The 24,694-nt window shown below is 42.6% G+C and overlaps 1 protein-coding gene across 2 annotated transcripts in view; it reads left to right on the forward strand.

Moving 5' to 3' along the window:
• Window positions 1–24,694, forward strand: part of intu (inturned planar cell polarity protein) — a 239,930-nt gene that overhangs the window by 36,828 nt on the left and 178,408 nt on the right. For both annotated transcript variants that reach the window (XM_068042834.1, XM_068042826.1), the window contains exon 3: window positions 19,669–19,754. In XM_068042834.1, coding sequence (XP_067898935.1) covers window positions 19,669–19,754 — 86 coding nt within the window. The remainder of the gene's footprint in view (window positions 1–19,668; window positions 19,755–24,694) is intronic.

Genomic DNA, 24,694 nt, shown 5'->3' on the forward strand with positions numbered 1-24,694 from the left:
TTGAGAGCTGTTTAAATTTATGCAAGCCCTCCCGAAGTTTGCGGAAAGTGACGTAGAGGCATTTTTTATTTCTTTTGAAAAGATAGCCAGACAGATGAAGTGGCGGAAGGAAAACTGGACACTGCTTGTGCAAAGCAGGTTGATGGGCTGAGCTCTTGAGGTTTATGCCATGCTTTCTGAGGAGGCTTCTGCAGATTATGAAATAGGAAAAAAGGCTCTTGCTGCATAAGACTTAGTCCCTGAAGCATACAGGCAGAAATTTTGGAACCTCTAGAGACCGCCTGGGCAGACTTGTATAGAATTTGAGAGGGTAAAGCAAATTAATTTTGATTGTTGGATGCAGGCACTAAAGATAGAGGCCAAGTATGAGAACCTTGGAGAAATAATTCTCCTGGAAGAATTTAAAAATGCACTCTAATTAGTAAGGATCCATGTAGAGAAAAGGTAAAAAGGTTTTCAACAGCCAGACAGGCATTTGAGATTGCTTATTTATTATGAGCTTGTTTACAAGCCCAGACCCTTTGTTCTTCACCCACACAAACCCGAGAAGGATAGAAGGTGGGAAGGTGAAAGGAAGGCAAGTAGCTAGGGACAAGAAGGGATAGCTGGGAACGCCCCGGGATCTCATCGGGTAAGAAAGGAAAATGCTGAGGGTGAATGTGAGGTCCAAAAGCCAAAATGTTACTGTTGCTACATGGTAGTACAGTTGTGGGGTAAACCCAAGGGACTTATTGCGGTGCACAAGTCAATGCAGAGAAAGGGGCCCTGACTGAGAGTACGACACATCAGGCTGTAGCTCTGACTGCAGCTGTAAGGCTAAGTACAAAAACCTCAGGGCAGGGGACATGAATAAGATACCGAAGAGCTATAAGGAATTCTTATCAAAAGGAAAAGTAACTCCTTATCCCTCAAGTGAGACAGGTAAACCTATAGTTATACTTAGAGATACAGATGCCACCCAAACTTTTTTTTAAATTTTGCTGGGGAAAGGCATAACCTTTCCACCAAAGAGCATATTGCCAACGTTTGTGAATGGTATTGCCCGGGAGTATAAACCCTTTCCTTTTGTATCTGGTGCACCTGGAGTGTGACCCAGTGTCTGGAATGATAACTGTAAGTTGTCTGTGGTTTTCCTTTGGATGGTGTTGACCTACTCTTGGGGAATGAGTTGGCCAGAGGGAAGGTAGTAGCTTCTCCAGCAGTCACGGAAAGACCAAGCGAAGTTGCAGGAAAACAGACAACCAAATATCTGAAACTTTCTTTGGGGATTTGGATAATTCGAAGAAAATGTTTAGTAAGTCTTCTCTGATCAAGGCTCAGCAAGCTGATCCAAAATTAAAGAAGGTGGCACAAAGGGAGTTCCAGAAGGCTACTTTATTAAAATGGGATGTTGATGAGGAAGTGGAGAGCTCCTCACCTGACCTGCGGCCGAAGACTGGGCGGTAGGTCATCAGATAGTGCTACTGCCCAAGTATTGCCGGGAAATATTAAGGATAGCCTGTGAAATTCCCATAGTGGAAGACCCAATTGTGTATAGGTTGACATTTTTACTGGCCAGGTCTTTTCAGGGACGTGGTGCAGTTTTATAAAAGGTACCATACATGCCAGATTATGGTATAACCACAACCTATCGTAAAACCGGCACCTCTAATTCCCATACCAGTTTTTGGGGAACCATTTGGTCAGGTGATAGACTGTGTAGGACCTATATTGAAAACAAAAGCAGGACACCAATATATACTCACTATCATGGATATGGCTATTCGGTTCCCAGAGGCCATTCCCTTGAACACTTTCCGCTAAGGTAGTGGTAGAGAAGTTAAACCAGTTCTTCATTAGATATGGATTACTGATTGAGATTCAGTTGGATCAATGTTCCAAATTTATGTCTAAAATTTTTCAGGAAGTTATGGGTAATTTGGGTGTAACACAGTTAGTCGTCAGCATAACACCCACAGACACAAGGGGCTTTAAAACAGTACCATCAGACCCTCAAAACAATGATTTAGGGCATACTGTCCTGCATATCCTCATGATTGGGGTAAAGGGCTAGAATTCCTTTCGTTTGCCACTGGGGATTCACCAAATGAGTCTACCAGTTTTAGGCCTTTTGAGTTAGTTTATGAACGTGAGATAAGGGGTCCTCTAAAACTAATTTGTTTTTAGAACAGAGGGATGAATCTTCTGTGCTAGCAGCTCACAGCCAGCGAAGTGGCTCAGGAACTCCTGAAAGCTTCCCAAACAACCGTGAAGAAATAGGCCAACAAGCATGCCAAGACCCGAACATTTCAACCAGGGCATGAGGTGTCAGTCACAGCCATTTTAATCATTGCTATACAATCACATAACATATTTTGGTGGGGATTGAATCCTAATCTGAACAGCCAAACATTGTAAGCTAATTTTATTCAGTCTGAAGTAAGTCATTACTAGAATGTCATTTCACTGTGCAATGGCGATCATGTCAATTTTAGAAGTCAGTCTCCTGTACATAAATACATGTATAAATTGCATTGTTGTACACCAGACTGCACAGCAATTCTTTTAAACTGCTAATATACTTCGAACATTGACAACTTGTTTAAAAGCAACACGTAGTAATTAGAAAAGCTGTCCAAATTTCTTCATGAACCAGATGGTTCCAGTGAATCAGTCTGAATTCAAAAACAAAACAGAAAAATCCTCCTGCTGCTTGGTAACCATGGTATTGAAAGCCTGCAGCATTGGCTTGCCGATCTGTTAACCTTTAACTCAACCTTTTCCTACTTAAATAGTTTCTACCTCATCATTTAAAAAAAAAAAATGCCATTTTTGCCTAAAATGGCATTTGAATTTAAATTAGAAATTTACTTTAGATTCAATAATTAATGCATTACTGGCACCTCAAAATTGATGTCACAACAGTTAGGATTTTTTTCATTACTGAAGTAGTGAGGAAATCATTGGAAGTTCAGTATTACATTAAATGAATGTTTGTGCTCTATTTCCAATGTAATTTAAAACATAGTAATGTTAAGCAGTCTGTTACATTCCCTGTTAATATAACAATGTGCTGTTATTGCAGGCTGTTTTCTGAACAGTACTGCAGTGCACACAAGTTCCATTGGGCACTAGGGAGTAGAAAAGATAAAACTTTCATATATATATGTACCTTTCACGACCTCAAGATCCCACGTAGCATGTTCTAGCTAGAGAAGTACTTTTGAAGTGTGGTCACTCCTGTAATATAGGAAATATGGCAGCAAATTTATGCACAGAAAGTTCCTACAAACAGCAATCTGATAATCAGATAACCTGTTTTTGTGGTGATGATTGAGGGATAAATATTGGTCAGGACACCAGAGATAACTCCCCAGTTCTTCAAAATAGCGTCACAGGATCTTTTATGGCCATCTTAGAAAGCAGATGGGGCCTCAGTTTAGTGTCTCTTCTAAAAGAAAGCATCTCTGTGAGGGGCTGGATTTAATGGGCCTCCCGGAGGCGGAGCGGGAACCACGGAATTGCGGCGGAAGGCAGGGGGTGGAGGGCCCATTGCCTTCCCGTCGCATCGCAGTTAAGTCGAGGTCAGGATAGGTTGATGGCCTTCTCGCAAAGAGACCATTTGAAGCCCATATGAGGCCTATTAGCCACTTAAGGGCCTTTTCCCACCGGCACTGGAATTAAGTCAGCGGCCAGGGGGTCGCGAGTGGTCCCTCCACCACACAGGAAGGTCGCCCAGTAAAACGAGGATACCTGTGTGCGGGTTTGGGGTCCTCCTTCATAGGCAATCTGTGGCCCATGTAGGGCACCCCCCAGCGGAAAACAATCTACCTCCCTGAGCTGCCCCTACCCACCCCCTTCACCAGGGCCTACCAGACTGGCCCTGGCGACCCCGCCTCACTCATCTTTAGTCTGGGTCTCAAGTGAGGCCTGGTTCCAAGGCCTAGTGCAGTACTGGCAGTAACCACTGCTCCCTCTGGTGCTCCTGATACTGCTAAGCTGCTGGCCTTCTGGTTGGCCAGCAGATCTTGGAGGTAGGACCCCCATATTTAAAGGAACAGGGATCCTGGGGATGGGCCGTTAATTGCCCAGCTGTCATTAAATAGAACTGGGGGGCTCCAAATGGCCGAGGTAGGTTTCCCACCGCCTTTTTGGCCCAGTGCTGGGAGCCCCGTCGGTTCCACTAAATTTGGCCCAGATAGTGCAGCATTGCCTAAGTACTGCATTGGAGCATCAGTCTAGTCAGTTTCACAAAAACAGAATGACTGTATCAACTGTAAATGATCAATGACTGCCAGACTTGACCAAATACGTAACAGCAAACCGATAATTAAAATATTGAAATAAAAATGGAAAGAGCTGGAAATACACAGCAGGTATGACCAGCCTTCCTCACCTCTTTTTCCACCCCCCCCCCCCCCCCCCCCCCCACCACCCCTTCCTCTCTATGCAGACTTGGTGTGGATTAGGATACAGTCAGCAAGGTTTTGGATGAGCTCAAGTTTATAGAGGGTGGAAGATAGGAGGTAGAACATAGCTACCCAACCGGGACCTTACTGGGACATGTAGAATCTAAACCAGGAATTGCAAGTTAGAAAAGTTAATTCTGTGTAAAATCATGTATAGAAAGTGGAGGGGGAAGATGGGATTAACAGAGGTAAATGAGGAAGAAATAAAAAGTTAAAAAATCTTTTCAATTTCCAACAATAAATAAATGAAGGAATAAGACTCCACACTTCTAAAAGTTAATTTTCAGTACCGGAGAGGTTATTTGGTACTAAATAAGACTTATCAGGCCATTATATTCCCCTGACCTAGCCCTGACACATTCTGCTGAGTGTAGTTTAGGAACTGTGTCTCTACTCCTCTCCATTCCTTTTTTCTCTTTCTCTATTAGCCTAGATTTCCATTTCAGGCTGCTCAGGTTTTCTGTTGTTTTCAGTCAGGAAGCAAGGATGCTGCGGATAATAAAGGTTTGGTTATAGGGAATTAGCAGAAAATGGAAGTACAGTTACAAGGACATTGGGGAGGGGAATAGCAGCTTGGTATTTTAAGAAGGTAGTTAGATCTTGCAGGATGGGAGATATGTTGAACTTCAAGGTAGTAGAATAGACCAATGCTGGGCAAGGTGAATTCAATTGACGCTTGCTGGAACAGCACCATCAGGCTTCCATCAAGCAGATGACCTAGTCTACTAATGCATTTTGTGTATCAATTTCAGGATCCACCATGCATTGAGAGTTTCCTATTGTGTAAGATTGCAGACAGAAAGAAACAAAAAGAGAGATACTTTTATTTATATCGAGCTTTTCGTGAATACCCAATGTCTCAACGCACTTTACTGCCAAATAAGTACTTTTGAGGTATAATTACTGTTGTAATGTAGGAAATGCGGCAGACAATTTGCGTACAGCAAACTCCACAAACAATGTGATAATGACCAGATAATCTGTTTTTGTGTTGAGGGATAAATATTGGACAGGGCACTGGGGATATCTCCCCTTCTCATCTTAAAAATACTGCCATGGGATCCTTACATCCACCTGCCAGGACAGATGGGGCCTCAGTTTAATGTCTTATCCAAAAGACAGCACCTCCAACAGTAAGCCTTAGTACTGCACTGGTGTGTCGGCCTTGATTATTGTGCTCAAGTAGGATTTGAACCCAGCACCTTGTGACTCAGAAGCAAGAGTGCCACAGCTAACATGGCTGAAAAGATGCAATGAATCCACTTTGATAAAGTACAACTTTCCACAACAAACAAGTGTGGGGGAGTATTTGTGGAACATATGGCATTCTCTCTGTAGAACTCAGAAAAAAGCATACTTTGGCCAAATACTTGCTATTGCTTGAAGGAAAAAAAAAGATATGAAAGGATGTCAGTTGTCCCTTTTAGGTCTGGCGCCTGGTATACAGTGACAGGTCACTGGGATCTTTTCAGAAGCATTTCGTTCTGGAGATGTCGGGAAATAGCCCATAGGCTTTCCAGGAGAAATGCGGCAGTAGGGGCTTCCACTGTCGCACGCTGATTTTGGAGGTTTTTTTAAAAGAACATATGGTCATCAAAAAGACTGTCAGAAATTTATAAAATGCCAGATGGTCTAGAACCCATTCTCATCAGCCCAGACAACCGAGACCACTTCCCCAATCATTAAGAAAGTCAGAATGGAACTGAAAACTACCAAAACCCATCACCCTAGATGGAAGTCTCTTGTTAAGACCAAGGTAGGAGGAGTGCACTGTCTTTTCTAGTCCCACTTCTCCATCGGTCACCAGACATATTCAAAGGGTTATCCAGTTACTGATGCGGTCAATCATTTATTATTTATTTATTCAGAGATCCAGCACTGAAACAGGCCCTTCGGCCCACCGAGTCTGTGCCGACCAACAACCACCCATTTATACTAACCCTACAGTAATCCCATATTCCTTACCACCTACCTACACAAGGGGCAATTTATAATGGCCAATTTACCTATCACCTGCAAGTCTTTGGCAGTGGGAGGAAACCGGAGACCCGGCGAAAACCCACGCGGTCGCAGGGCGAACTTGCAAACTCCGCACAGGCAGTACCCAGAATTGAACCCAGGTCCCTGGAGCTGTGAGGCTGCGGTGCTATCCACTGTGCCGCCCCTACTCTTTTTTTTTTTATCCTAGAACAAAATACACCAACCAGATTTCTTTAATAAACAACAAAATTATCAGTTTGTTAACAAGACTTCTCCAGTAATGAAGCAAAGCATTAACACAGAGTGAAATATGAAGTTCTCTTTGAAAATACCCCACACACAAAAAATAAATTCTCTCTGCAACAAAAAAAAAGCATACTTTGGCCAAATACTTGCTATTGCTTGAAGGAAAAAAAAAAGGAATCAAAAGGATGTCAGTTGTCCCTTTAGGTCTGGTACCTGGTATATGATGACGGGTCATTGGGGTCTTTTCAGAAGAATTTCGCTCTGGAGATGTCGGGAAATAGCCGGTAGGCTTTCCAGGAGAAATGCGGCAGCAGGGGCTTCCACTATTGCACTCTGATTTTGAAGGTTTTTAAAAAAAAAAGTGGATAGGAGGAAAGAGGAGTTGACACACTGGATCTCTCAGGGCCTCAGAGAGGTGCAGCAGAGATGATCTGGGGGTTTATTCCTTGGCAGGTTGATCTTCAGCTGCTTTTCAAACACTGTCCACACCCCAACTTAACAAAAACAATATCTCAGAAGCAAAACCAAACAGCAAGTCAGAATCTCTTAACCTTCACAAATCTTGACATGTCACTTCTCTGTAAACATCTTCCCCAGGTCATCAAGGTTTCTGTTTATTGAGCCTAAGGTGGGTGATTTCCAGTAAAGGTTATTTTCAAACAAGATCTCAAGTGTCCTTCCGGCGACATTGTTTTTAAAAAACAAAATTCCAACATCTATGGAATTACTTCAGTTCTCCAATGAATCCAATTCCACAATTTAAATATGAGTTCTCAAAAATTCTTTAAAAATATAGAAACATCTTCATAATATCTCCATCCTTGGAGGAATGCAACACCATTTTTAAATGTGTTTCATTTCAAAGAGTGAAAAAACATTAAAACACATTTACACACTCATTCACTCTTTACCTGTAGCTAATACAGTTCTGCTTTGTATCATTTTGCACTCAGAAAACTCAAAGCAATGTTAAATCCAAGACAAAGCATCAGCAATTACATTATTTTTCCCCACAATGTGGATAATCTTTAAGTGATAAGGTTGCAGTTGTTACGACCAGGTGAGAAAGGTGTCTAGGGGTCCCTCTCAGCTTCTACCTGGTCATAGCGTAACAGGGTTTTTATTGTTTAAAACACTGTTTTTAGCTTCCCCTTGATGCATCCTTGTTCACTGCTTTCCAATTATAAGGCAAAGAAACCAGCACAAACGGGTTTTCTTAGCTTTAAAGAAGAAAGGTTAATTTATTACTTAAACTCTAATTTAGTTAACGCCTACGGATGCATAACGCGCCCCGGCTCGCGTGCATATGCGATACACACAGGCTGATAGAGACAGAAAAGGGGAGGAAGAAAATAAAGTGGAAAAGTTTGAGGCAATCTCTGAAGAGGGTTTTTGTTACGGTTCTTCAAGCTCACTGTAGAGTCTTTTATTGTAGGTAGATCTTGTTTTTCGTTAGGGCCCAGTATTCTTCTTAAACCTTGTTGGCTGAAGGAGACTTTTCTCTCTTGAAGTTCAGGTGTCTTCAATGGATTTGGAGTTCTGTGAGAAAGAGATGCAAGCAGGCAGGAGAGGCTGTGGTGAGCCAGCCCAGGAGCAAACAGATACTGAGTTCAAACTGTTTGTACAATTCAGAAAAACCCAGGTTGCCAAGTAGGTTAGTCATGTAACTAGCTGGTCTGACCACGTCTGTTTGTGGATTCTCTGGTCTTAGCCGACCCTGGAATGTCTCTTTTTACACAATATCTAGTGCTCAAAGTCCATTGTGGGCAAAATTGGAGCAGGAAATAGCCCCATTGTCTTTCCAAGCACTAGCTGTTGGTATGCAAAAATGTTTTTCCAACCAAGGGCCTGGTGATTTTTTAAACAAGTCCTTTCTTCACTTCAGTTTGAAAGTTAATGTCCATGTGGCGAAATTAATATGCCTCATTCTTGGCAGGTGGGGGTCCATCATGACACAATAGTAACCTCCATCAGAATAGTCTGGCATTCTGTTTTTTGAATTTTTCCACAAAGGCTAGGGGATTATGATGGTATATAGCAGAGTCTTTCTGTAGTCGTGGCACACATAGACTTCAAAATGCCTAAGAGCTAGTAATAAGCCCAGGGTTTCTTTTTCCACTGTAGAGTATCTCTTCTGGTGTCAATCTAGCTTTTGGGAAAAGTATTACACTGGCCTTTCTATGCCCGATTCATCGTCTTGTAACAGGACTGCATCGACCCCCAAGTTACTAGCATCAATTGCTACCTTGAAGGGCTTAGTGAAATTTGGAGCAGCCAACACTGGTTCATCAGTGAAAATGGCTTTCAGACTCTCAAAAGATGCTTGGCACTCCTCTGACCACACTACCTTGGCTTTTTTTTTGGAGCAAATCCATCAGTGGAGCAGCTATAGTACTAAAATTTGGTACAAACTTGTGGTAGAAACCACACATCCCCAAAAAAGCCTCATGATTTCTCACTTAGTCTTGGGGATAGGGAACTCCACCAATGCTTGTATTTTCACCGTTCTTGGCAGCACTTGTCCTTGCCCTGCTATATGCCCGAGGTTGGTTACTTCCGCTTTTGCAAATTCACTTTTGGCAAGGATTATCACTAAATCAGCTGATTGTAATTTTCTAAACAGAGCTTTTAGTTGTTCCAAGTGGTCCTTCCAAGTGTCACTGTATACCAGCACATTATCAAGGTAAACTACACTGTTAGGAACACTGGCTACCACTTGGTTCATTAGTCTCTGAAAAGAGCTGGGGCATTTTTTAGCCCAAATGGCATCATTCAGCATTGGAAAAGAGCGTCTGATGTGACAAAGGCCTATATTTCTTTAGCTTGGGGTGTTGAAGGAACTTGCCCTTTAACGAATCTATTTTTGTAAGAAACGTAGAACTGCCCGCTCTGTCAATACAGTCTTCCAAGTGAGGAATTGGGTAGGAGTTGGCCTTTGTTACTGCATTAACCTTTTTGTCGTCAATGCAGAATCTAGTTGAACTGTCAGGTTTAGGTACTAACAGCACTGGGGAACTCCAGCTGCTTCGATGTAGTTCAATTAGGTGGTTTTCCAGCATGCATTAGATTCCTGCTTTTACTTGGGCTTGTTTCTCTGGACCTAAGCAATAAGGATGCTGTTTTATAGGAAAGGATTCCCCGACATCCACATCATGCATGGCTAGGATTGTACATCCTGGTTTGTCCTGTCAGACTCCTGTAAATGCTGTGAATAGCCTTGTTGGGTCTTCTCATTGTTCTGCATGTAAATATGAAAGCATCATGTCCAGTCTCCCCAACAATTCAGTATTAGCTAACTGGATAGTAGGAGATTCAATTTGAGAATTGTCTAGGCCTCCTTCTGCCTTATCCTCACTATCCCTTTCATCCTTCATTGTCCATACTACCTGACATACCTGTGCTTGCTTATCCTTCTCCCGGTGATGATATTGTTTCAACATATAGATATGACACAGCCGATTCTTTTTCTGGTGATCTGGGTGTCAATCAAATAATTTACCAATTCTTTTGACCACGTTATATGGACAACTGAACCGTACTTTCAGTGGTTCACCTGTAAAGGAAGTAATACTAACACCTCGTGCAAACCCTCCCAAAGTTTGAGGAAAGGGATGTAGAGGCACTTTTCATTTAGAGGCATAGAGTTATACAGCACAGAACCAGGCTGCGTCTGTGCCAGCCATCAAGCACCAAACTATTCTAATCCCATTTTCCAGCACTTGACCCGTAGCCTTGTATGCTATCGCGTTTCAAGTGCTCATCTAAATACTTCTTAAATGTTATGAGAGTTTTTGCCTCTACCACCTCTTTAGACAGTGCATTCCAGATTCCAACCACCCTCTGGCTGGAAATTCTTTTACTCAAATCCCCTCTAAACCTCCTGCCCCTTAACTTAAATCTATGCCCCCTGGTTGTTGACACCTCCGCTAAGGGAAAAAGCTTCTTCCTATCTACCCTATCAATGCCCCTCATAATTTTGTATACCTCAATCATGTCCCCCCTCTTCCTTCTCTGCTCTAAGGAAAACAACCCTAGCCTTTTCAGTCTCTCTTCATAGCTGAAATGCTCCAGCCTAAGCAACATCCTGGTGAATCTCCATTGCACCCTCTCCAGTGCAATCACATCCTTCCTATAGTGTGGTGCCTAGAATTGGCCACAGCTGGAGTACTGTGTACTAACTAGCATTTTATACAGCTCCATCGTAACCTCCCTATTCTTATATTCTATGCCTCGGCTAATAAAGGCAAGTATCCCATATGCCTTCCTAACCACCTTATCTACCTGTGCTGCTTTCTTTTCAAAAGATAGCCAAACAGATGAAGTGGCCAAAGGAAAGTTGGACACTACTTATGCAATACAGGTTGACGGGCAGAGCTCGTGAAGTTTATGCCATGCTTTCTGAGGAGGCTTCTGAGGATTATGATTGCAAAAAAGACTATTCTTGCTGCTTATGAGTTAGTCCCTGAAGCTTACTGGCAGAAATTTTGGAACCTCCAGAGATTGTCTGGGCAGACTTAAGGAATTTGAGAGGATAAAACAAATTAATTTTGTTTGTTGGATACAGGTATTAAAGATGGAAGACATATATGAGAATCTTAGGGAACTAATGCTCCTGGAAGAATTTAAAAGTTTACTCCCTTAGTTAGTAAGAACCCATGTAGTGAACCAGAAGATTTCAACGGCCAGACCGGCAGCAGAAATTGCTGATGATTACTAAGTTGTATACAAGCCCAAACCCTTTGTCCATCACCCCCGCAAACCCCAAAAGGATATATGGGAGAGTGAAAGGAAGGCAAGTAGCTGGGGACAAGAAGGGACAGCTGGGAATGCCCCAGGATCATCTCCTCAGGCCAGAAAGGAAGATGCTGCGGATGGAAGTGAGGTCCGCAAGCCGAAGTGTTTTGATTGTCATGGGATGCAGAAGGCCAATGTAATGAAAGGGGCCCTGACCGAGAGTACAGCAGATCAGCTGTAGCTCTGACTGCAGCTGTAAGGCCAAGTACAAAAACCACTGAGTGCAGGGGTTGCGAATAAGATACCTGAGAGCTATAGGGATTTCTCGTCAAAAGGAAAAGTAACTCCTTATCCCTCAAGTGAGACCATTAAACCTATAGTTATTCTCAGGGATACAGGAGCTACCCAAACTCTTTTTTGCTGGAGAAAGGCATAACATTTCCATCAGAGAGCAGATTGCTATGATTTTAGTGAATGGTATTAGCAGGGAGTATGTACCCGTACCTTTGTATCAGGTGCACCTAGAGTGTGGCTTAATATCTGGAACGGTAACTGTAGGAGTTGTCCATAGTTTGCCTGTAGACTGAGTTGACCTACTCCTGGGGAATGATTTGGCTGGAGCGAAAGTAGTAGTTTCTCCAGTAGTCACGGAAAAACCAAGTGAAGTTAAAGAGATCAAACAGTTACAGGAAAAGTTTCCAGGGATTTTTCTTGTGTAGTAACCCAAGCAATGGATGAACAAGTTTCATTGTGGGAGGTAAAATTGGCACTACTGTCAGATCGTTGAATATCTGAAACTTTTTGGGGGATTTGGATAATTCAAAGGAAATGTTTAATAAGTCTTCTCTGATCACGGCTCAGCAAGCTGATCCAGAGTTGAATAAAGTGGCATAATCAGCTCCAACAGAAGCTGAGGCGAAAGGAGTTCCAGAAGGCTATTACATTAAACATGGGATTCTGATGAGGAAGTGGAGACCTCCTCACAGATCTGCGGATGAAGAATGGACTGTTGGTCATCAGATAGTGGTACCGCCAAAGTATCGCCGGGAACTATTAAGGATAGCGCATGAAATTCCAATAGTGGAACATGTGGGGATCCGGAAGCCCAAATCTCTCATAAGTTGACATTCTTACTGGCTATTTCTTTCCAAGAATGTGGTGCAGTTTTGTAAAATGTGCCAGATTATGGGAAAACTGCAACCTCCCTTAAAACTGGCACCCCTAATTCCCATACCAGTTATTGGGGAACCATTTAGTAGGGTGTTGGTAGACTGTATAGGACCTTTACCGAAAACAAAAGCGGTACACCATTATATACTCACTATCATGGATATGGCTACTTGGTTCCCAGAGGCCATTCCCTCGAGAACAATTTCTGCTAAAGTAGTGGTAGAGAAGTTAACCCAATTCTTCATTAGATATGGATTACCGATTGAGATTCAGTCAGATCAAGGTTCCATTTTATGTCTAAAATTTTTCAGGAAGTTATAGGTAACTTGGGTATAACATAGTCAAAGTCTTGAGCATACCACCCACAGATGCAAGGAGCTTTAGAGAGGTACCATCAGATCCTCAAACCGATGATCAGAGCATACTGTCCTGAAAATCCCCTTGATTGAGATAAAGGGCTAGAATTTCTTTTGTTTGCCTCTAGGGATTCACCTAATGAGTCTACCAGTTTTAGTCCTATTGAATTAGTTTACGGACATGAGATAAGAGGTCATCCAAAACTAATTTAAGGAAGGATTTTAAAACAGAGGGATGAATCTTCTGTGCTAGATTATGTATCTGTGTTCCGGGAACCGATCATGAGAGCCTGCAAAGTGGCTCAGGAACACCTTAAAGCTTCCCAAACAACAATGAAGAAATGGGCAGACAAGTATGCTAAGACTCGAACATTTCAACTGGGGGTGAGGAGTTAGTACTACAGGGTGAACTGTTGAAAGCACGGTTCAGTGGTCCATATAAATTGGTTAAGGGAATTGATGAAGTAAATTATTTGATTGACTCTCCAAATCGCAAGAAAAAGAATCGGCTGTGTCCTACCAATATGCTAAATATCTTCAACGGGACGAGGATAAGCAAGCACAGGTATGTCTGGTAGTAGGGACAGTGAAGGATAAAAGGGATAGTGAGGATGAGGCAGAAGGAGGCCTAGATAATTCTCAAATTGAACCTCCTACTATCTGGTTAGCTAATACTGAATTGCTAGGGAGATTGGACACTGTGCTTTCATGTTCAGATGTAGACAAACGAGAAGACCTAACAAGACTACTCTCAGCATTTAAAAGAGTCTGTAGGGATAAGCCAGGATGTACAACCTTAGCCACACATCATATGGATGTTGGGGAACCAGTGTTCTAGCGAAACGGATAAATAGGGTGGTCTCTAGGACTTTAAACTAGTGACTCGGGGGGTAAGGGAAAGGGAAAACGACAGGGAGTATGATAAATAAAAAGGTAAGCAGCAGGCTAACGTGTGCAGGAGGGTTTAAGTTCAAGGCAGACGATGAAAGAAGCAGAAAGGAAGGATAACTCAGGAGTTATTGTGAGAGATGTTGGGAATCATGAGGGTAAGAAAGCTAGCATAAAGGCACTTTACCTGAATGCTCGTAGCATTCGTAACAAGGTTGATGAGTTAATGGCACAAATCATCGCGAATAAATATGATTTGGTAGCCATTACGGAGACATGGTTGCAGGTTGGTCACGACTGGGAGTTAAATATCCAGGGGTACCAGACTATTCGGAAGGACAGACAGGAAGGTAAGGGAGGTGGTGTAGCTCTGATACTCAAGGACGACATCAGGGCGGTGCTGAGAGATGATATAGGTTCTATGGAGAATGAGGTTGAATCCATTTGGGTGGAAATTAGAAACTCTAAGAAGAAAAAGTCATTGATAGGCGTAGTCTATAGGCCACCAAATAATAACATCACATTGGGGCGGGCAATAAACAAAGAAATAACTAATGCCTGTAAAAATGGTACGGCAATTATCATGGGGGATTTTAATCTACATGTAGATTGGTCGAACCAGCTCAGTCAGGGGTAGCCTTGAGGAGGAATTCGTTGAGTGTATCCGTGACAGTTTTCTTGAACAGTATGTAATGGAACCGACGCGGGAGCAAGCTATCCTAGATCTAGTACTGTGTAATGAGACAGGAATAATTAATGACCTCATGGTTAGGGATCCTCTTGGAAGGAGTGATCACAGTATGGTTGAATTTAGAATACAGATGGAGAGTGTGAAGATAAAATCCAATACCAGGGTCCTGTGCTTGAACAAGGGAGACTACAATAGAATGAGGGAGGACTTGGCTAAAGTGGACTGGAAACAAAGATTTTACGGTGGGACAGTTGACGAGCAGTGGAGGACTTTCAAAGCAATTTTTCAAAGTGCTCAGCAAAAGTATATTCCAGTGAAAAGGAAGGACTGGAAGAAAAGGGGTAATCTGCCATGGATGTCTAAGGAAATAAGGGAGGCTATCAAATTGAAAGAGAAGGCATACAAAGTGGCCAAAAACAGCATGAAACTAGAAGATTGGGAATACTTTAAAGGTCAACAGAAAGCTACACAAAGAGCTATAAAGAAAAGTAAGATGGAACATGAGAAAAAACTAGCACAGAATATAAAGACAGATAGCAAAGGTTTCTATAAATATATAAAACGAAAAAGAGTGGCTAAAGTAAATGTTGATCCTTTAGAGGATGAGAAGGGGAATTTAGTTATGGGATATGATGAAATGGCCGAGGCATTGAGCAGGTATTTTGTATCGGTCTTCTCAGTGGAGGACATTAATAACATGCCAGTAATTGACAAAGAGACGAACGTAGGTGAGGACCTGGGAACAATCATTATTACGGAAGAGGTAGTGTTGGGCAAGCTAATGGAGCTAAGGATTGATAAGTCTCCTGGCCCTGATGGAATGCATCCCAGGGTACTAAAAGAGATGGCGGGAGAAATAGCAGGTGCACTGACGGTAATTTTCCAAAATTCGCTGGACTCTGGGGTAGTCCCAGTTGATTGGAAAACAGCAGATGTGACGCCACTGTTTAAAAAGGGAGGTAGACAAAAGATGGGGAATTATAGACCGATTAGCTTAACCTCTGTAGTGGGGAAGATGCTTGAGTCTATTATCAAGGAAGAAATAGCAGGGCATCTCGATAGAAATTGTCCCGTTGGGCAGACGCAGCATGGGTTCATGAAGGGCAGGTCATGCTTGACAAATCTTTTGGAATTCTATGATGACATTACGAGCAAGGTGGACAATGGGGACCCAGTGGATGTGGTGTACCTAGATTTCCAAAAGGCCTTCGACAAGGTGCCGCACAAGAGGCTGCTGCATAAGATAAGGATGCATGGCGTCGGGTAAAGTATTAGCATGGATAGAGGATTGGTTGACTAACAGGAAGCAGAGAGTGGGGATAAATGAGTGCTATTCTGGTTGGCAATCAGTCACTAGTGGTGTGCCTCAGGGATCGGTGTTGGGACCGCAATTATTTACAATTTATATAGATGATTTGGAGTTGGGGACCACGTGTAGGGTGTCAAAGTTTGCAGATGACACTAAGATGAGTGGCAAAGCAAAGTGTGCAGATGACTGTGAAACTTTGCAGAGGAACATAGATACATTGAGTGAGTGGGCAAAGGTCTGGCAGATGGAATACTATGTTAATAAATGTGAAGTCATTCATTTCGGTAGGAGTAACAGGAAAAAGGATTATTACTTGAATGGTAAAAAGTTGCAGCATGCTGCTATGCAGAGGGACCTAGGTGTCCTTGTGCATGAATCGCAGAAGGTTGGTCTGCAGGTACAGCAAGTAATTAGGAAGGCAAATGGAATTTTGTCCTTCATTGCTAAAGGGATTGAGTTTAAAAGCAGAGAGGTTATGTTGCAGCTGTATAAGGTACTGGTGAGGCCGCACCTGGAGTACTGTGTGCAGTTTTGGTCTCCTTAATTGAGAAAGGATATACTGGCACTGGAGAGGGTGCAGAGGAGGTTCACTAGGTTGATTCCGGAGTTGAGGGGGTTGGCTTATGAGGAGAGACTGAGTAGATTGGGATTATATTCATTGGAGTTCAGAAGAATGAGGGGGGATCTTATAGAAACATATAAAATCATGAAGGGAATAGATAAGATACAAGTAGAGAGGATGTTTCCACTGGCAGGTGAAGCTAGGACAAGAGGGCATAGCCTCAAGATTAGAGGGAGCAGATTTAGGACTGAATTAAGAAAGAACTTCTTCACCCAGAGGGTTGTTAATCTATGGAATTCCTTGCCCAGTGAAGTAGTTGACGCTTCTTCAGTAAACGTCTTTAAAGCTAAGGTAGATATCATTTTGAACAATAAAGGAATTAAGGGATACGGTGGGATCGTGGGTAAGTGGATCTGAGTCCACGAAAAGATCAGCCATGATCTTATTGAATGGCGGAGCAGGCTCGAGGGGCCGGACGGCCTACTCCTGCTCCTAGTTCTTATGATCTTTCCTATAAAACAGCTTAAGTCCAGCGAAGCAAGCCAAGGTAAAAGCAGAAATCCAAAACATGCTGGAGAACCACCTAATTGAACCCAGTCCAAGCAGCTGGAGTTCACCAGTTTATTATATGCCTAAACCTGACCGTTCAACTCGACTTTGCATAGACTACAGTAAAGTTAATGCAGTAACAAAGGCCGACTCCTACCCAATTCCTTGCTGGGAGGACTGTATTGACAGAGTGGGCAGAGCCATATTTCTTACAAAAATAAATTTGTTAAAGGGATACTGGCAAGTTCCTTCAACACCCCGAGCTAAATTAATATCGGCTTTTGTCACACCGGATGGTCTTTTCCCATGCCGAGTAATGCCACTCGGGCTAAAAAAATGCCCCTGCAACCTTTCAAAGACTAATGAGCCAAGTGGTAGCCAGTGTTCCTAACTGTGTAGTTTACCTTGATGTGCTGGTATACAGTGACACTTGGAAGGACCACTTGGAACAACTAGAAGCTCTGTTTAGAAAATTACAATCGGTTGAATAGTAATAAACCTTGCTAAAAGTGAATTTGCGAAAGCTAAAGTGACCTACCTCGGGCATATAGTAGGGCAAGGACAAGGAGTTGCCAAGAACAGTTGAAGTACAAGTTTAAAAAGGGTGCGAGGGATAGGCCAAATAATTATAGACTGGTCAGTCTGACCTTGGTAGTGGGTAAATTATTGGAGTTAATTTTGAGAGCCAGGATAAACTGCCACTTAGAAAGGCATGGATTAATCAGGGATAGTCAGCAAGGAATTGTTAAGGGAAGGTTGTGTCTTACTAGCTTAATTGAATTTTCTGAAGAAGTAACAAGGAGGATTGATGAGGGTAATGCAGTGGATGTGGTCTACATTGACTTTAGTAAGGCATTTGACAAGGTCCCGCAAGGCAAACTGGTCAGTAAAATGAAAGCCCATGGGATACAGGGAATGTGGCAGGTTGGGTCCAAAATTATCTCAGTGACGGGAAACAAAGGGTAGTAGTCGATGGATGTTTTTGCAAATGGAAAGCTGTTTCCAGTGGCGTTCCACGGGGCTCAGTGTTGGCTCCCTTGCTGTTTGTGGTATATATTAATGATTTGGACTTAAATGTGGGAGGCATGATCGGTAAATTTGCAGATGACACAAAAATTGGCCGTGTAGTTGATAGTGAAGAGGATAGCTGTAGACTCCAGAATGATATCAATGGTTTGGTTGAGAGGGTGGAAAAGAGGCAAATGGAATTCAATCAAGAGAACTATGAGGTAATGCATTTAGGGAGGGCAAACAAAGCAAGGGAATACACAATAAACGGGAGGATATTGAGAGGCTTAGAAGTGAGGGACCTTGGAGTGCATGTCCACAGGTCCCTGAAGGTGGCAGAATAGGTAGATAGATAGACTGGTGAAGAAGGCATATGGAATGCTTTCCTCTACTGGCCGAAATATGGAATACAAAAGCAGGGATGTAATACTGGAATTGTATAAAACACTGGTTAGGCCACAGCTGGAGCATAGCTATAATCTCTCACTTTTGATACTATCCTTGTAAATCTTTTTGCACTTCCTCCAGCACTTTTATATCCTTTTTATAGTATGGAGACCTGAACTGTGCATTGGACAGCCTGACAACTACTGCTTTTTAATTATATGCTCTTAAAAAAAAATCCATGTGCTTTGTTAGCATTTTCTATTGCTTTGCTGACTTGCAGTGCTACTTTTAATGATTTCTTCACCTTTATCCCTAGATCCCTTTGCTCTTCTATCCGATTCAGTTTCTTACTTTCCAAGATGTAGTTGATGCTTGTTTTTTCTACCAAAGCATCACGTCACATTCACCTTTGTTAAAGGTCGTCTTCTACTTAGCTGCCCAGTCTGCAAGTTTTCTAATGTCTTCTTGTATTATGTTGCATTCTTCCTCGTGTTAGCTATAACCCCCAGTATGGTATTATTTGCAAATCTTGACATTGAGGTACTTATTCCTAAATCCAGATCATTAATGCCAGTTGTGAAGAACAGTGGTCCCTGCAGTGATCTTTGTAGAACATCGCTTTGTACCTTTCTCCAATCTGAATCCTTTACCCCATCTCTTCTACTTTCCACTTTTTAAGCCAATTCATATAGATTGGACAAGTAAAGTTAGCAAAGGTAGCCTTAAGGATGAGGTCATAGAGCTCCGCCATTTGATATCATGGCTGATCCGATTATGGACTTAACTCCACTTTCTTGTCTGTCCCCCTTGACTCCGTTGTCGATCAAAAATCTATCTAACTCAATCTTGGATATATTCAATGACCCAGCCTCCATTGCTCTCTGGGGAAGAGAATTCCACAGACTAACGACGCTCTGAGAAAAAAATTCTCCTCATCTCAGTGTCAAATGGGAGATTCATAGTTTCTAAACTGTGTCCCTTAGTTCTAGACTCCCCCACAAGGTGAAACATCCTTTCACAATCCACCTGTCAAATCCCCTCAGAATCTTATATGTTTCAATAAGATCGCCCCTAATTCTTCTGAACTCCCATCGGTATAGGGACCAAACTCTCTGGTAGAAACCGATCTGACTCAAATTGACAGCTCAGTGCAGAGTTTCATGTGGGAGTCTACTGTTGATGCCACTGTAATGAGTGCAACCCTAAAATAAAGAGCCTTATAAGTAACTGTATTTGGAAAATAATTGAGGATTAAAATAGTATTTGCTTATTTGGCTGTGTAAATTTCTCTTAATTGTTAAAATTGGACTAAGTGCTAATATTGAACTTCTGCCCATCAGGTGATACTCTAATTGCTGTGAATGACGTGGAAGTAACCACTGAGAACATTGAGCGGGTTTTATCATGTATTCCAGGTCCAATGCAGGTATGTTTATGTTCCATGTCATAAAACTATTTTGCATATTCTCTTTGACTGGTTTCAACAGCACATTATGATAATTTTTTGTCTTCACCACATTGTTGGAAATCTGTCAAAGTGGACCACCCATTATAGAACCTGTCTGTTTTTCATTCCATTGAAATCATTGGAATGAATATCAGGCAGATGATCCACTCAGCCAGATTCCTGCCCATGCGGTAAAATCGGGAAGTTACTCCGGTGACTTCTTATAATTGTTATACTGCATTTTGAGAATATTTCTTTTATTTTTGTGGTGTTCATTCCAGCTTTCTTGCAATGCTGTATTTTGTAGTCATAATTATGTTTCTGTTGAATTAATGGTTTTCGATGGGCACTCATTAAAGCACGTGCCTATTAACATGAAAATGTTCATTTCTCAAGAACCATTAAGTAAGGATAGAGTGTATTAAGAATTTAACACCGAAATGTAACTAAAATGAAAAAGCACAAGCAAAGGCAACTCATTTGTCTTTTGTGTGTATTTTATGTTTTGGATGGAAATGCTAAATATAATCAGCTGAATAGCAATCATGTATGAATTTATTTCCTTTCTTCTGAGCACTTCCCTAAATTAATGGTCAAGGCTTGGCTGTGAGAGGGCATCTAACAGCATCTGCTGTCAGTTAGACTTGCCCTTACATATTTAGGTTTTTAATTTTTTTATGTGGCAAGTTGCTGAAAATGCCGGCTGATAAGGGTGCAGCGAGGGGAAAAGAGCATCTGGGACCTAAGTGAACCAGGCGAGCAGCTCTGTATGCAATATGATGTAAGAATTTAAAAATAAACAGAGGGATGAAAAAAAAATGACAGAGAAGGAAGTGCAAATTAGAGTGGGTGAATTCAATGTCAAATCAGTTGCAGCACAGTTGCGCAGTGGTTAGCACCGCAGCCTCACAGCTCCAGCGACCCGGGTTCAATTCTGGGTACTGCCTGTGTGGAGTTTGCAAGTTCTCCCTGTGTCTGCGTGGGTTTTCGCCAGGTACTCCGGTTTCCTCCCACCACCAAAAGACTTGCAGGTTGATAGGTAAATTGGCCATTCTAAATTGCCCCTAGTATAGGTAGGTGGTAGGGGAATACAGGGTCAGGTGGGGATGTGGTAGGAATATGGGATTAGTGTAGGATTAGTATAAATGGGTGGTTGATGGTCGGCACAGACTCGGTGGGCCGAAGGGCCTGTTTCAGTGCTGTATCTCTAAATAAAATAAATAAAAAAGAGAAATAAAGAAAAGATTGGTTTAAGAGAGAAATGAGAAACAGAATGGAAAATGGTTGGCATTCTTCCATCTACGAAAGATGATGGACATGCAGCAAACAATCATAGAAAATCTCAGAAAGTTTAAGACACAGAAGGAGGCCACTTGGCCCATCGTGTCTGTGCTGGCTGAAAAACGATCCACCTATTCTAATCCCACCTTCCAGCATTTGGTCCCTTTCCCTGCAGATTACGATTACGGCACAGAGGTGCATATTCAGACTCCTTTTGAATGATTTGAGGGTTTCTGCCTGAACTCCCCTTCCAGGCAGTGAGTTCCAGACCCCCACCATCCTCTGGGTGAAAAAGTTTTTCCTCATCTCCCCTCTAATTTTTCTACCAATCACTTTAAATCTATGCCCCCTCATCACTGACCTCTCTGCTAAGGTGAATAGACCTTTCACCTCCACTGTAGCCAGGCCCCTCAAAATTTTGTACATTTCAATCAGATCTCCCCTCAGCCTTCTCTGTTCCAAGGAGAACAACCCCAGTCTATCCACTCTTACCTCATAGCTGCATTTTTCCAGTCCTGGCAACATCGTCGTAAATCTCTTCTGTACCCTCTCTATTGCAATTACATCTTTTCTGTAATGAGGTGACCAGCACCGCACACATTACCAAGTTGTGGCCTAACCAATGAATTATACAGTTCCAGCATAACCTCTCTGCTCTTATATTCTGTACCTGGGCTAATAAAGGAAAGGATTCCATATGCCTTCTTAACCATCTTATCAACCTGTCCTGCTACCTTCAGGGATCTGTGGACATTCACTCCAAGGTCCCTCACTTCCTCCACACTTCTTAGTATTTTCCCATTAATCGTGCATTCTTTTGCCTTCTTTTACACGGGGCTTCTTCTCTTGGTGCACCTTTGTTGATGGCTGTGAAGGCCAATCCTTGAGAGGCAGGTTCTGCCACAAGTGCTGCACGTGAAGCTGCCAAGTGATGATGTGAGTTGTTGTTTTTGACGTTGGCGCCTGTTGCCAAGCTGCAACTGGTTATTGTGGTAGTGCACACCAGTCCACTGGATGTGTCGCCATATCCCTCTTTCACCAGCTAGTGACTCCCAAGTGTGATAGACAACATTTTGAGCCTTCATGTCATGTTCACAAGCATCCTTGAAGCGGAGCTTTGGGCACCCCACTGGTTGTCTGGCCCCGGCTACCTCACCATACAGAAGGTCCTTGGGCATGCAACTGTCTTCCTTCCTTTGGATGTGTCCGATCCACCGAAGCCACCTCTGTTTGATTAGTGCTGACACACTTGGGAGCTCTGCCTTTGAGAGGACTGCCACATTTGTAATTTTGTCCTGCTGGGATATACCCATAATGTGCTGCAGTTATGACCAGGTGAGAAAGGTGTCTAGGGGTCTGTTACTATCTTCACCTGGTCTTATTGTAACAGGATTTAGTTTTAAACACACTGTGTTTTGAGCTCCCCTTTTGTGAATTCTTGTTCACAGCTTTCCAATTATAAGGCAAAGAAATGAGCACAAAGAGGCGTTCTTTGGTTTAAAGAAGAAAAGTGAAATTCGTTAAACTTACTTAAACTCTAATACGGTTCATGCCTACAGATATACAACATGTGCACGCTAGCATGTACACGCGATATACACATGCAGATAGTGACAGAAAAGAGAAGAAAAGATAAAGTGGAACAGTTTGAGGCAATATCTTGTTACTGTGCTTCGCTCACGGTATAGTCCTTTTGTAGGTAATTCTTGCGTTTTGTTGGGGTCCAGTATTATGCTTAAACCTTGTTCACGTAGGAAACTTTTCTCTCTTTGAGGTTCTTGTGTCTTCACAAGATTCAGTTCCCTGAGAAATGAGCAGGCAGACAGGAGAGGAGGCAAGTCTTGCTTCAGTTCCAGGAGCAGAGGGCATTCTGAGTTCGAATCCTTTTTTGGAAGTTCAACAGCCAGCTAGTCATGTGACTAAAACTGGTCTGACTGAGATGTTATCTTAGAAGGTTCCTCAAATGAGGCCATATGGCTGGAACTTAAAAACAAAAAGGGGGCAATCACTTTGCTGGGAGTCTATGACAGGCCTTCAAACAGTCAGGGAAAGATAGAGGAGCAGATATGTAGGCCAATCTCAGAGAGGTGTAAAAATAATAGGGTAATAATGGTAGGGGATTTCAACTTACCCAATATTAACGGGGATAGTCTTAGTGCAAAAGGCTTAAAGGGGGTGGAATTCTTAAAGTGCATCCAGGAGAGCTTTTTGAGCCAGCATATAGAAAGTTCTACAGAGAAGGGGCAGTACTGAACCTAATCTTAGGGAATGAAGCCAGACAAGTGGTGGAAGTGTCAAGGGGGGAGCATTTCAGGGTTAGTGACCATAATTCTGTAGGATTTAAGGTAGTTATGGAAAAGGACAAAGATGGACCGGAAATAAAGGTACTGAATTGGGGAAAGGCTGATTTCAATATGATAAAACAGGATCTGGCCAAAGGGGACTGGGAGCAGCTACTTGTAGGAAAGTCTACATCAGACCAGTGGGCGTCATACAAAAAGGAAATAGTGAGAGCAGGGCCAACATGTTCATGTAAAGGTGAAGGGTTCAGGGCCAATAAGTCCAGGGAACCCTGGATATCAAGAGATATAGAGGATTGGATCAGTTAGATAAAAAGGAAGCTTATGGCAGATTCAGAGTGCTGAAAACAGCGGAGGCCCTAGAGCAGTATAGGGGGGTACTTAAAAAAAAAGTAATTAGGAGAGCAAAGAGGGGGCTTGAAAAAACATTGGTGGGCAAGATAAAGGAAAATCCCAAAGCGTTTTATAAGTATATTAAGGGCAAGAGGATAACCAGGGAAAGAGTAGGGCCCATTAAGGACCAAAGTGGCAATCTGTGTGTGGAGCTGGAGGACATAGGTGAGGTTTTAAATGATTACTTTTCATCTGTGTTCACTATGGAGAAGGACGATGTTGGTGTAGAGATCCGGGAGGGGGATTGTGATATACTTGAACAAATTAGTATTGAAAGGGAGGAGGTATTAGCAGTTTTAGCAGGCTTAAAAGTGGATAAATCTCCAGGCCTAGATGAGATGTATCCCAGGTTGCTATGTGAGGCAAGGGAGGAAATAGCAGGGGCTCTGACACAAATTTTCAAATCCTCTCTGGCCACGGGAGAAGTGCAAGAGGACTGGAGGACAGCGAGTGTGGTGCCATTATTCAAGAAGGGTAGTAGGGATAAACCAGGTAATTACAGGCCAGTGAATCTAACATCAGTGGTAGGGAAACTATCGGAAAAAATTCTGAGGGACAGGATTAATCTCCACTTGGAGAGGCAGGGATTAATCAGGGATAGTCAGCATGGCTTTGTCAGGGGGAGATCGTGTCTAACCAATTTGATTGAATTTTTCGAGGAGGTGACTTAGGTGTGTAGATGAGGGTAAAGCAGTTGATGTAGTCTACATGGACACCAGTAAGGCTTTTGATGAGGTCCCGTATGGGAGATTGGCCAAGAAGATAAGAGTCCGTGGGATCTAGGGCAATTTGGCAAATTGGATCCAAAATTGGCTTAGTGACAGGAGGCAGAGGGTGATGGTCGAGGGTTGTTTTTGCAATTGAAAGCCTGTGATCAGTAGTGTACCGCAGGGATCGGTGCTGGGACCCTTGCTGTTTGTAGTGTACATTAATTATTTAGACGAG

Source organism: Heterodontus francisci, chromosome 1 (assembly GCF_036365525.1).
Source record: "Heterodontus francisci isolate sHetFra1 chromosome 1, sHetFra1.hap1, whole genome shotgun sequence".
In the NCBI taxonomy this organism is placed as follows: domain Eukaryota; kingdom Metazoa; phylum Chordata; class Chondrichthyes; order Heterodontiformes; family Heterodontidae; genus Heterodontus; species Heterodontus francisci.